General features: G+C 51.7%; 3 protein-coding genes across 3 annotated transcripts; 2 read left to right on the forward strand and 1 right to left on the reverse strand.

Moving 5' to 3' along the window:
- The first annotated feature begins 1,152 nt into the window (after positions 1 to 1,152).
- BO80DRAFT_389531 (uncharacterized protein) lies at positions 1,153 to 1,921 on the forward strand. Its single transcript, XM_025717120.1, has 2 exons — positions 1,153 to 1,503; positions 1,563 to 1,921. The coding sequence occupies exons 1-2, from the start codon at positions 1,246 to 1,248 to the stop codon at positions 1,746 to 1,748; spliced, it is 444 nt and encodes a 147-aa protein (XP_025571833.1). The 5' UTR covers positions 1,153 to 1,245; the 3' UTR covers positions 1,749 to 1,921.
- Positions 1,922 to 2,078: 157 nt separating this feature from the next.
- On the forward strand, positions 2,079 to 2,775 carry BO80DRAFT_482083 (uncharacterized protein; the record flags this gene model as incomplete). Its single annotated transcript, XM_025723393.1, has 2 exons — positions 2,079 to 2,190; positions 2,250 to 2,775. Coding segments are annotated over 2 exons (381 nt in total), but the record flags the coding sequence as incomplete, so codon positions are not given.
- A 1,139-nt stretch (positions 2,776 to 3,914) lies between these two features.
- On the reverse strand, positions 3,915 to 11,044 carry BO80DRAFT_190528 (bifunctional carbamoylphosphate synthetase/aspartate transcarbamylase). The gene is made up of 3 exons (XM_025714107.1): positions 10,205 to 11,044; positions 4,143 to 10,144; positions 3,915 to 4,088 (listed from the first exon to the last, which is right to left on the reverse strand). The coding sequence occupies exons 1-3, from the start codon at positions 10,926 to 10,928 to the stop codon at positions 4,032 to 4,034; spliced, it is 6,783 nt and encodes a 2,260-aa protein (XP_025571835.1). The 5' UTR covers positions 10,929 to 11,044; the 3' UTR covers positions 3,915 to 4,031.
- Between the last annotated feature and the right edge of the window lie 2,261 nt (positions 11,045 to 13,305).

Here is a 13,305-nt window from a genome sequence, read left to right on the forward strand (position 1 = left end):
GGAAAAGACCACCGGTATACACTCTCCTGAGGGATGAATGGTTCCTTCTTTGTAAATCAGCGCGACTGCCAGATACTCCCCCGGATTGCCCTATCGGACCAGCCGAAGCGCTTTGGCGCTTTGGCCGGTCTACTACTAGTTGAGATATAAGACAAAATCTTTAATTGAGATTGAATTACAGTAACATAACACACGACATAGATAATACCGAAACATAAGACCAGGGGACAGCGTACCCCACAACAATATTTAGAGGTGAATCTAATCTTACGATCTAAAATACAGTTTCATATACCGTGCATCATTCAACGGCCCTCAAATTACCAGGGGACCCTCAATAGAAAATCTAAGCTAAGGCCTTGGCAGTGGGGCCTGAGAAAAGAAAAGCAATCGAAAGGGTAGAAGCCGTTTTCGCTATTCACCGTACTGTACCCTTGCTTTAGATTTACATATCAACGTACATGTTCTGATTTATATGACATTCTATGATGATAGATTCATGGAAAGTTTCAATCTCTGTACATAGCCGCTGCTTCTTATGATTAGATTGGCATTATTCCGAGACGCCTTCACATGACCAAACAGGCGCAGGCTATAGACATGCCACCTAATTGTACTCTCATTGCAGCCAGCAGCCTTAGCCATCTGGGAGGGGGTGAGTTCATTACTCATTATCATACCATGGATAAACCCCACGGTTGATGGGGCTGGATTGGGTGCCATCCTGCATTGTTGACCGAGTATGATCAACAAGACCTTCCAGGAGATCTTCGAGTGAACTGAGCGAGGATATCAAGGTGGGGTTATGGAGGTATCTGTTGTATGATTGATACACGTAATGTGAAGCTGTCTTTATGGTGCCTTTCTTGACCATCCGCCTCTTTTTGGGTGGGCCCGTTAATAACTTACTTCCACCTAACCTCAACGGAGAAAGCAGTCTCATGCTGCCACGTTTGGGAAGACACGTCACAACCATTCATGCATGCAGTTGGAGAGAAAGACACTGTGCGCGTATGATATGTCGCCTAATAGCTGCTACCAATCAGTGATCTCTTCTTATCTCTCCTGGGTATGCAAAGATGCCAAGTCAGGCAGCCACTGGTATTCCAGAGTCACCCTTCTAATTTACCTCAACATCGTCAAAGAGCAGGACGAAAATGGTAAGCTTTATTTAAGATAGCCAAGTAGGCCCTACTAAGCCAACACGCGCTCTAAGCTCCACAAGCTATTTATACTTAGGAGGAAATGGAGGATGCCTTTTTCTCCCGTTTTCCAGGCTTCCAGCCTAACCCGTCTCTTTCCACGGCCGAAGAATTTTCTCGTCTAACACATTATATGAATTGGAGTACTGGTTCTAAGAGATACAGAAAAGAACTGGCCAAATTCGCAAGCACAGAGTTTGCGCATTATTATGAGATCGGCAATAAGCTCCAAAACTATCAAGCTCTCTGTCAGGAACTGCAACTCGAGGGGCCTTTTGCTAGCGTCACACAGTGCCGAAAGGTATGTTTTCCCTTGTTTTTAGTTATCAGTGGCTTATATTGACGGACTAAATTATAAAGGCTCTTGCTAAAGTGCATATCAATATCTTTGACCTGATTGACTGTCGTCGCACAGGAGCGACCGTTCAAAGATTTCCTAACCAAGCCGCGCTCAAGAAGTACACCAGAGAGACCCAAAAGATATTCCCTAAGCAAGCGGCCAAAGCGGACGGCTTTCTTAAAGAATTACTACGCAAAATCTTCTGATTAGGCACGACTGGCGGTACTAGTCCTTTTGACGCAATGATAGGAATTTTGCTTCGAGCATACAAGCTTGGGGCATAGTCTATAGAAAGAATTTTGGAATGTCCTATGATCTATAAGAGATATTAGACAGGGACGTTCTTTGGCTTCGGGGAATGAATTAGCTTGAAGTCCACATATTTTCGTGTCTCTACTTCTTAAATCAGCCCTTAGGTGCAAGTGCTATGCAACACCTAGTTTATACTAGAAAGACAGGCCCAGATAATTCAGGAATCTTTTCAGACGTTCGAGAGCAATTCTACGATCAGACCACCAAAGACCGTATTCACGATCCAACTCAAGGGCTATCTCGACGAGCTTCGCGCACTACCCAGCAGCGGCTACATCGGCTCGGCGGATTCGGGCCCGGTGACGGATACCATCCTGGAGCGTTATCACACTCAAGGTGGGTGCCGTATACACACTATGCCCTAGCTTGTGCACAGATACTAAATTCTAACCAAGGCCCATTCGATTCCGAAGAAGCATTCAATACTGCAATCATCAGTGCCTTTATAGCAATGGAACCCAGACGCCACATCAAGAACTTCTTGACCGGCATGCTATCTCAAAATACCCATCGGATTGTATTTACGCACGGAGACTTCCGCCTCGCAAACATCATGGTCCACGACGGACATGTCACGGGGATTGTGGACTGGGAGTATAGTGGTTGGTATCCCCGAATACTGGGAATTCTCCCGGGCACTCTATGTGTGGCGTTGGCAGCATGATTGGACCGATTATTTGATGCGGATTCTTCGCCCGTATTATTCGGAGTACATGTTTCATTCTTTCCTCATGGCAACTTTGTGGTGATGCTCGGTTGCCGTTCGTCCATTATTACTTAGGATATCTGCGCAGCATGCCATAGATACCCTACCGCGAACCCAGGTCGAAGGTATTACGGGCGATGCGTTCGTCTTTGTCTTTATGCGATAGAGCTGCGTCTCCACATAGTACTCAAATTGCCACTACAAGTCTATATCGCAGCACGAGACATGCTCAACCAAACCAGCACAACAACAGCGACCGGACATCCCAGCAGCAGCCAAGATAGGAGACCCCGAGTCCGATCAAATGTATTCAAGACCGTTAGGGCTGTAAACCATCCGATACAGCAGACCCATATAGGTCACTTCCCTGATAACCTCAACAAAAGCCCATACCCACACCCACTAGCCAACCAATAGAGTCGATATTGTCTTCTGCACTGCGTAAACATGAAGATTACGATTCTCATGTAGAGAGTAGCACCATCCAGACGACTGATACCTCGAGATACGATTCATTCATCTGATATGAATTGCCACGCCCATTTTCACACCTTGTATCGATGATAAGATCATTCATCACAGCTCATCCTTATCCTTATCCTGATCCAGCAAACCACATCACCCTACAGTGCCATCCCCCAGGTAAGCAAAAAAACCCTCTACACCCTGAAAGTCCAATAAGAAGACAATCCCCCAAACCGTCCATCTACTGCAATAACCAGAGCCGTACTAAAACGCATAACCTTTACATGCGTTTCCAATTTTCCCTTCAAGAGGAACATGAAGTACGGAGTACGAAAAACCCATATAGGTCAAAAAGAACCAACAAATTGATAAAGATATTAAAGTCATTCCATTGTCGCGAGTCATGATCAACATTTCTCGGGGGTGGTTGAGTGATAAATGTCGTAAAGGGGGTATCTCTGTAGCGTTGTTCCCATCCCACCCAAATGCCGATCCCTGATCCAAACCCAATTCCAAATCCAAAGCCAAAGACGCCAATCCTGAACCCAAAACCATGTCCATCGCTGATCCAAACCCAGAAAGAAAAGGAAACAGAAAAAGAGGAGAAAAGAAAGAAAGTAAGAAAGAGAAAAAACACGCCAAACACAAAACACACGCCACGCAAAACACAACACACAAAACCACAGACCACGAACACGACACACACAACACACACATCACACACACACACACACACAACACACACACCACACACAATACACGTACACCACATACATCACACAGAATGGGATCGTGTTCATGGAAGGAAATTTATCTAGTCTATCCTGCGGGCATTTCTAGTGCGCCACGCAGCCTACACGGGATCTGTAACGACACTGCATAACTTTTGAAGAAAAACACCAGCCAATGCTGAAACACGCAACGTAAATCACACAAGCTGCGTCGAGGTTCACAGAGAGTATCCGCTTCCCTCAGTTCGTATAGATCGTCAAAACCCCCGATGGACCTAAGGCGCCAGGATCAACGCAAGCAGAGCCATACGGCAGTAGAGACCATATCTCATCTGTAATCCAACATCAGCACCAAATTCAGTCAAGGGGATAGGGGGGAAACTAACCTGGCGGAAGTAGGCGGCCCGCTGGTCGAAATCAACCTCCTCCGAGATCTCCGCGTTGCGAGGCAGAGGGTGCATCACGACCATGTGGCTCTTGGCGTGCTTCAGAAGAGCGTTGTCAATGACGAAGCTGTTCTTCAGGCGCTCGTACTGAGCCAGGTCGGAGAACCGCTCCTTCTGCACCCGAGTCGAGTACAGAACGTCGGAGCGGGCAACGATCTCGGGCGTCAACTCCTCCGATTCCACCACCAGCTGTCCGGATGCAATGATTTGTTGACGAACCTCCTCCGGCAGGGAGAGATCCTTGGGCGCAACCAGCTGCACCTGCACGTCGTAGAACTGGAGCAGCTTGATCAGCGAGTGAACAGTCCGGCCGTACCGCAGGTCACCAGTGAAGGTGATTGTCAGGCCACCAACGGTTCCAAGCTCCTCACGGATGGTGAAGAGGTCGAGGAAGGCCTGAGTGGGGTGCTCAACGCTACCGTTGCCGCCATTGAGAACCGGGACGGGCGAGAACTTAGCGGCGACTTCGGCGCTGCTAGGATCGGGGTGACGCAGAACAACGGCATCTCCGTAGCAGCCAAGAGTGCGGATGGTGTCCTGCAGGGTCTCGCCCTTCTTAGTCGAGGAGTGCTCGGTGGAGATGGCAATGGTCCGGCCGCCCAGACGCTGCATAGCAGCATCGAAAGAAGCGGACGTCCGAGTGGAGGGCTCGTAGAAGAGAGTGCACAGTACACGGCCCTTCAGGATGTCAAGCACGCCCTGGCGTTGGACACCCAGACGCATCTCCTGGGCCACCGTGAAGAGCAAGTGCAGGTCAGCCCGAGTGAACTGGTTGACGGAGAGCACGTGCTTCTGACGGAAGGGAGAGCGAGAGAGCATCTCGAGCAGAGAAGAAGAGACCTGAGGAACGGGAGCATACAGCGGAGGTCCAAGCTCACCCACAGCAGGAGCAGGAGTCTGCTCAGCAAGCTTACGGCCAGGCCGCAGAGGGGTGGCAGAGAAGGACAGTCTGCGGTCAAGAGAGCTCTCAGGACGGGCACGAACCATGGGAGACATGGCCTTCACGGAAGGAGAGGCGGGCACAATGCGGTGTCCGGACATGTCGCTTCCCTTGGAAGCATCCGAGATGATTTCACCATCGAGGCAGGAGGTCTTGCCCTGGAAGGTAACTCGCTGCACAGCACCCCGAACGCTCTTACCGTTGAGCGGAGACCAAGCATGGGGGCTCTGGTACAGGTAGGGGCGGTCGATCTCGATCTCGACGGAGCTGTCAGCCTGGTCGTGCAACTCGAAGATCTTCTTGGGGTTCTCGTAGAGACGGGCGATGATGTCCTCAACGGTCAGACGACCCTCCGAGACGGCAGTGAACAACAGCGGCAGGGATTCGGCGATACCGACGACGGGGGAGGCCTTATCACCAGCCAGCTGGTAGGGAAGGCTACCGATGGAGAAGACATCGATGGTGCTCAGGTGCTCCCACAGGGCCTGCTGGTCCTCGACCGAAGGCAGAGCGCTGCACTCGGGATAGTCATCCCTGGAAAGGAAGAGAGAGAAGATGGAAACGTCGCAGGTCACCTTGAGACCCTTCTCCTTGCTGAGAGCGATGAGGCCGATGTCCTCCTTGGACGACACGCTCATGACGTGGATGTTGCGGCTGTGCAGGCTGGCCAAGAGCAACACGGAGGCCAGGTCAGTCGACTTGGCGTCGGTGATGATAGGCTTGCTGGAAGGCCAGGCAGCAAAGTGGCTGGTGACCGCAGCAACCTTGCTGATGTTGCCAGAGAGATGGTTGAAGGGGATGAAGAGCGAACCCACATCTCCGGTCACCTGGCCGATTTGATCCGCGTTGGTGGCGGTGGCCACAACAGAGAAGTTGAAGTCACAGAAGGAGGCCTTCTGGGCATTCTGCTGGGCAACCTTCAGGGCGCGAGCATCGGTGACCGAGGCGTCCACACCCACGGGCATCACACGAACCATGCTGAAACCAGCGGCAATGGAGGCCTTGGTCATGAGCTCGAAATCATTGGATCCAGGAGTCATCAGGTTGGGCACGAAAGCCGCGATGTTGATCAGGCCCGGAAGGATGATGGTGCGGTGGCTGGTCTGGTAGTCGATGGTCTGCACGTTGAGAGCAAAGTGGCGAGCAATGGCCTCGATCAGGATCTTGGCGTTCTTGACATTGGTCACCAGAGGAGTCTGGTAGTCGACGGCCATACGACGAGTGCGGTAACCCTTACTCATGTAGTTGGCAGGACGTCTGAACCGGTTGTTGGACGGCAAGTTGATGTACAGGTCAATCAGGTTGTTGGCCAAGTGCTGAGTGAGCGAGTACTCGGACTTGATGTCCTCCTCCTCGCCGGGAAGGATCTCAAGGTACTTGACGGGCACGCCGTTCTCCTTCAGGAAGTCGGCGGTACCAGCCGTGGCGAAGAGGTTGAATCCGATCTGGTGGAGCTTGCGGATCGAGGGCAGCATCTCCATCTTCTCCTTGAAGGAACCAATAGAGAACAGCACGTTGCGCTTGGGAAGGCGGAACCCGGTGGAGATCAGGGCCTTGAGGTAGGCTTCGTACTTGTCACGGCCAAAGGACGCGACTTCTCCGGTGGAGGCCATCTCCACACCCAGGACAGGATCGGCGCCAGAGAGACGGGAGAAGGAGAACTGGGGCACCTTCACACCAACGTAGTCCTTGGGGATAGAGACAGGAGGATATTCAGCGAAGGGAGCACCGATCATCGCCTTGGTAGCCATCTCGATAAGATCAACGCCCATCACCTTGGAGACGAAGGGGAAAGAGCGAGAAGCTCTGACGTTACACTCGATAACCTTGATGTCGTTATCCTTGGCAATGAACTGGATGTTATAAGGACCGGTAACATTCAAAGCGTTACCAATCTTCCTGGTCGCCTCCTCGATCCGGCGCACAGTCTCGGGATCCAAGTCCTGTGGGGGCAGGATCAACGTAGCGTCACCAGAGTGAACACCAGCGTTCTCAACGTGTTCAGAGATGAAGTGTCCGACCATGACACCGTTGCGGGCCACGGCATCCATCTCAATCTCCTTGGCGTTCTCGATGTACTTGGTGATAACTACCGGGTGCTCCCGAGAAACCTCAGCAGCCTGGTTGAGGTAGCTGGCCAAGTCATGCTCGGAGTAGACAGTGTTCATGGCAGCTCCCGAAAGCACGTAGGAGGGTCTGACAAGCACAGGATAGCCGACCTTGTCACAGAATCCGGTGGCCTCTTCGATGCTAGTGAGTTCCTTCCAAGCGGGTTGGTCAACACCGATACGGTCAAGCATGCGCGAGAACTTGTAACGGTTCTCAGCGCCATCAATCATCTCGGGAGAGGTACCGAGAATGCGGACATTCAAGCGGTGCAGGGGCAGAGCAATGTTGTTGGGAGTCTGACCACCCATGGAAATGATCACGCCGCTGGACGATTCCAACTGGTAGATGTCGAGAACAGTTTCCAGGTTGATGTTCTCAAAGTACAACCGATCGGCTTCGTCATAGTCGGTACTGACGGTTTCCGGGTTGTAGTTGACCATGACAGTCTTGTGGCCTTGTTCACGGAGAGTGCGAATAGCCCGCACGGAACACCAATCAAACTCGACGGAAGAACCGATACGATAGACACCCGAACCAAGGACCATGATACCATTGTCGTTGAAGTTGACATCGTGCTCGGAGGCATTGTAGGTAAGGTACAGGTAGTTGGTGACCGAGGGGAACTCAGCAGCAACCGTGTCAATCTGCTTCACGATAGGAACGATGCCAGACTCAACACGCAGACGTCTGATGGCAAGCTCGTTAGAGCTGAGGAACTTGGCAAGCTGACGATCCGAGAAACCGAGCTGCTTGGCCTGACGGATGAGTGGCCGAGGCACAGTGGTCGCGTTGTAAGTAGTCATGAGCTTGCTGAGATCGCTGAGTCCCTTCAGTCGGTGGAGGAACCACTTGTCGATCTGAGTAAGCTTCCAGATATCGTCAACACTGTAGCCAGCGGCCATAGCATTGGCAATAGCAAAGAGACGCTGGTCAGAAGGAGTCTGCAACTCGCCCTTGATAGACATGAGGGCATTAGTCTCGTTGAAGCCGAGGTTGTGGAAGTCAACCGATCGAATAGCCTTCTGAATAGCTTCTTCAAACGTGCGTCCAATGCTCATGACTTCACCAACACTCTTCATGGAAGAGCCCAGTTGGGTAGACACGCGGGTGAACTTCTTGAGATCCCAGCGGGGGATCTTCACAACGCAGTAATCAAGGGAAGGCTCGAAGCATGCGCAGGTGACCTTGGTGACGGAGTTCTTGATCTCGTTCAACGGGATACCCAGACCAAGCTTGGCCGCAATGAAGGCAAGAGGATAACCAGTGGCCTTCGAAGCAAGGGCAGAAGATCTGGAAAGACGGGCATTGACTTCGATGATACAGTATTCCTTGGAGAAAGGGTTCAGCGCGTACTGAATGTTACATTCACCGACCACACCGAGGTGGCGAATGACATTGACAGCAGTTGTGCGCAGCATGTTGTAGTCCTCATCAGAAAGAGTCTGAGAAGGAGCCACAACGATCGAGTCACCGGTGTGGATACCAAGGGGATCGAAGTTCTCCATGTTACAGACGGTGATACAGTTGTCTCTGGCATCACGAACGACTTCGTACTCGATTTCCTTCCAACCTTTCATACTCCTCTCAATCAAGACCTGAGGACTGGCTGCGAAGGCCTTGGTGCAAAGTTCCTTCAGTTGATCCATGTTGTCTGCGAATCCACTGCCAAGACCTCCAAGGGCATAAGCGGCACGGACGATGACGGGGAATCCAATGTCCTCAACAACGCGGAGCGCCTCTTCCATGGTGGTTGCGGAGGCGGACTGAGCGCACTTCTCATTGATAGATTCCATGCTCCGGGCGAACAGCTCACGGTCTTCAGTCGTGATGATAGTGTCAATCGGCGTACCGAGAACCTTGACACCAAGGGACTCAAACTCATCCTTGAGTTGGATACCGACCTGAAGGGCGGTCTGACCACCGAATGTGACGTAGATGGCATCAGGGCGCTCGTGCTTGATGACCTTGCGCACAAAGTCTGCATTCACGGGAAGGAAGTAGACCTTATCGGCCAAACCCTTGGAGGTCTGGATGGTGGCAATGTTGGGGTTGATCAAGACGGTGTAGATGCCTTCTTCCTTCAAGGCCTTGATGGCCTGACTTCCTGAGTAGTCGAATTCACCAGCCTGTCCAATGCTGAGACCACCGCTACCCAAGATCAGGACCTTCTTCACGGACACACGAGGAGCAAGCTTGCTGTTCTCTTCCTTCGTGCCACCAGGGAAGGAGACGGGCTTCTGAAGAGCTTCCGGAGAAGCAAGGGTATCTTTGATGGTGTTGATGAACACGTCGAACAGGAATTCAGTGTCCCTAGGACCGGGAGTGCTCTCGGGGTGGAACTGGACACTGAAGAAGGGGCGGCTAACGTGCCGAATACCCTCGTTGCTACCATCGTTGGCGTTAACGAAGAGTTCCTCCCAGCCCTCGGGGAGACTGCTGGAATCCACAGCGTAACCGTGGTTTTGGGAGGTGATGTGACACTTTCCAGTGACCATGCTGGTGCAGGGAATGTTGTGACCACGGTTACCGAACTTCATCTTCATCGTCTGGGCACCGACGGAACGTGCGATCAGTTGGTGACCCAAGCAAATACCGAACACGGGGGTTCTTCCCTCCTTGAGAGTCTTGGACAGGTTGTTGACGGTGGTCGAAAGCGTAGCCGGGTCACCGGGACCGTTCGAGACGAACAGACCATCATAGTCTTTTCCAGCAAGAGTAGGGAAGTCATAATCCCAGGGAACCACCAGGACTTCGACACCGCGGGCGAGCAGACAGCGCAGCTGGTTGAACTTCAAGCCCACATCCAAGCAGAGGACACGAACTGGACGGCCCGAGGGGTGTTTAAGGGCAATGTCCTCGGGGGGAGAGAAGAGCTTGGGTTCCCGAATGGAAACTATTCGCGAAATTGGTTAGAATGATTCTCTCCCTAGAAAAGGGTATAAAAGACGCTTACCTTCAGCAACCAGGTTCTTCTTGTTGGGGTCAACCCATTCAATTTGTTCGAAGAATGGCCTCCAGCTATCCTTCTCCGTCGGGATCACGGTGGTGTCATTGACGGTCTCTGACTTCTGAAGCAGCACACGACCCAGCATGCTACCCTTCTCACGGATGCGCTTGGTAAGAGCACGGGTGTCCACGCCATGCACGGCAGGGACACCTTGTTCCTTCAGCCACTGGCCAAGGGATGATTCAGCCAGGAAGTGAGAATACTCTTCCCCAGCATAGGTTGCAACGACCAAGCCCGCGATGTGAATCTCGGTGGACTCGAAGTGCTTGGGCAGAGTCTTCAACAACTCATCCATGGCCTCCCGGGAGGGGACACCATAGTTGCCCACCAGAGGGAACGTAATGACGAGGATTTGGCCCCGGTAGGAAGGATCCGTGACCGACTCTGGGTATCCCACCATGCCGGTCTGGAAGACCAATTCACCGGCCACGCTCTTCTCGGCACCAAAGCTGTAGCCTTGGTAGACGGTGCCATCCTCGAGCTCGAGGGAGACCATTCTCCCATTGCTGCCCCTATACGGAGACGAGGCAGGAGCGATCACGGCGCCATTGTGAGTTTCCATTGGGGGGAGCGGCTGCAGCTCCTTGTTGATCTGGTTGTAGGCCACTGCGCCTCCAGATAGAGGGCTGGAGGGGAGGGCAACCTCCTCGTGACCAGCGGACTGCGGCATTGTGGTGGTGACTGTGTGGGTGGGGGGGTGAGGGGGAAAGGTCCTCTCGGGGACTGTATGACAGGTGGTATTCACTCTACCGTAGCATCAGCAGCCTCCAAGACCCTTTTGAGAGAGATGCAAGAGGGAGGGAGGGATGTGTTTCTGCTGCTTCTGCACGGGAGGAGGAATATAGGAAGAAAAGAAAGGAGCGAGCAGAATTCTCAGAATAAAATTTTGTGTACGGCGGGCTGATGGAGCTCTCTCATTGGACTGTCCGTTTCACCGATCCGGGGATCCTGTGCCATTCTGCTACTTGTGACCGCCCCAGGAAAAAAATTTTCGACCTTTTTTGGGCTTGGGGTGAGGGGCATTTGGAGGTTCAGCCTTCGTTTGCCTTCTTTCCATTGCTAATTATGGAGTCTAAGGAATATTATCCGGAGTCCGGAACCAGTTCCATCCCCTTCCCCGAAATCCCCAGAGAACAGACCCAGCAGTCACCATGATGGGGGAATGTGGCACTTCCAGAGGCAGGGTATGAGGGGCGCAATTCATACCACGCCGTGATCCTCACTTTTCTTGTCGTTGTCCCTCACATCTGAGATGAATAAGGGGGCAAACCCAACTGTTTAAAGCAGATGAGGTCATTGGAAGCTGGAGCTTGGCTTTCTAGTAGTTCGTATTTCAGTTCGGTGGAGGGGTTGCAGAGCAGTTCTGCCGCGCACACAGACCTACCTTGGTGCCACCAGCCCCAATTTGCCGACGTCCCCCGTCTCCGTCACAGGCCATTGGTCCCGTGGAGGGGTTCGCCACACGGATCGCCCACGCTTGCAGGTGTGCCACCGCAGGCGGTGAGCCTTAGCCGGTTTCTCTGCCTTGGATGGTGTCTGGATCCGGTCCGGTGCATGGGCAAGCTCACTCCAATAAGCGTCCCGAATTGCGGTTGAGCTCACCCGTTATCGGCATTGGTACGGCCTACCATCGTACTTTTGATGAGCCGATGACACAGGGGGGTCCCAGGGTTACCTATCGACAGGAGTCTTGTGTGAGCGTTCACTCTGTAGATCATCTACCTTTCGAGCTTCCGATGTGGGAGCTTGGACGCCTCCGCTGTTCTCAACATTCTCCGAAACCGGTTGAATTGTGTACCAGTAACACCCGCAGCACGTCCAGGTTATACATAGTATCGCTATTCAATTAACTGGTCAGTGATCGATATCAAATATTCCAGGACGTCGTCTTATCAAGTAAGATAGATACTACGCATTATCTGTAAGACAGGAAAAGAATACCCAAATAGGCGAAGATTGTACGGGTGATTTGGCTTTATCGCTCCCGCCTGGCTTCACCCTTTATTCTGTGTCAACCACGGTTCCAGCCTGATTGGGGATGAGAACAAGTCGTTTGTCCGGTGTTCACTATGGATATCAGCTCCATGTTGTTTTTCCAATTGGTAGTCAGGGCGAGGCATGCAAGTCGGAATGGAATCTGCAAGGCCGTTGCACTTTGCAGGCCTGCTGCTACGGTCGCAATTGGTTTCCGAGGGGCCTGACAGCTGCCTTCCCTGAGCTACACTCGACAGTCCTGGGTGCAGAAAACAAGAGTTACACGGTAGATTTAGATGCTTGATTGATTGCCATTCTGTAAGGGATTGTGGAGCCCACACATGGAATCGTTAACGACATGATTTAGGGACGTAACTAGCCGAGACGAATAGCATATCTACTAAATGGACAGCTCTGACTTTTATATAAAATATCATTAGCGTTGCGGTCGGCTTCGATTTACCTATGTACTCCATATAGATTACTACAATGGCATCTCAGTTAAACGTGTGTTCGTTAGTCCTCCTCCATGTTCTTCCCTGGAGTCGCTGCTGGATACCCTCTGGCCAGAGTATATATCCGCACATGGTAGTTGGCATATATGAGGATTTACTTGTCGCATTAGTGTAGAAACGCATCAGTTAGTACGAACTTAGTAGTAAGAAGACAGAGAACACGGCTTACTAGTTAACAGTCACCCCTTTAGTAATACTGTTAGTGTGGTCGAATGAATAGACCGGTCCTCCGTATAATGTCATTCTAAGAGGGACATGAGGTCATCGGCTTGCTTTCAAACAAATACACAAGAACCCGTCTGCCCACATCTATCTACCGGAGTAATATGTTGCTCCTAGATCTACTGATATCCATGCCACTGATTTTCATCCCATGGAGGTAGATATGCTATTTGCTAGGATGCTCCCGTCAGGCCTAGCGGGAAGGGTGATCTCTTCCCCTTTCCTCCTACTACATCTAGGACTGTATTGCTAACAGTGGCCCAGGTAGTGTGGTATTATGTTTCTGCTTTCGGATCGCATGTTCCTGTCTTATAGTGTATATGCAACATAGAGCGA

Source organism: Aspergillus ibericus (assembly GCF_003184845.1).
Source record: "Aspergillus ibericus CBS 121593 unplaced genomic scaffold BO80scaffold_44, whole genome shotgun sequence".
Lineage (NCBI taxonomy): Eukaryota > Fungi > Ascomycota > Eurotiomycetes > Eurotiales > Aspergillaceae > Aspergillus > Aspergillus ibericus.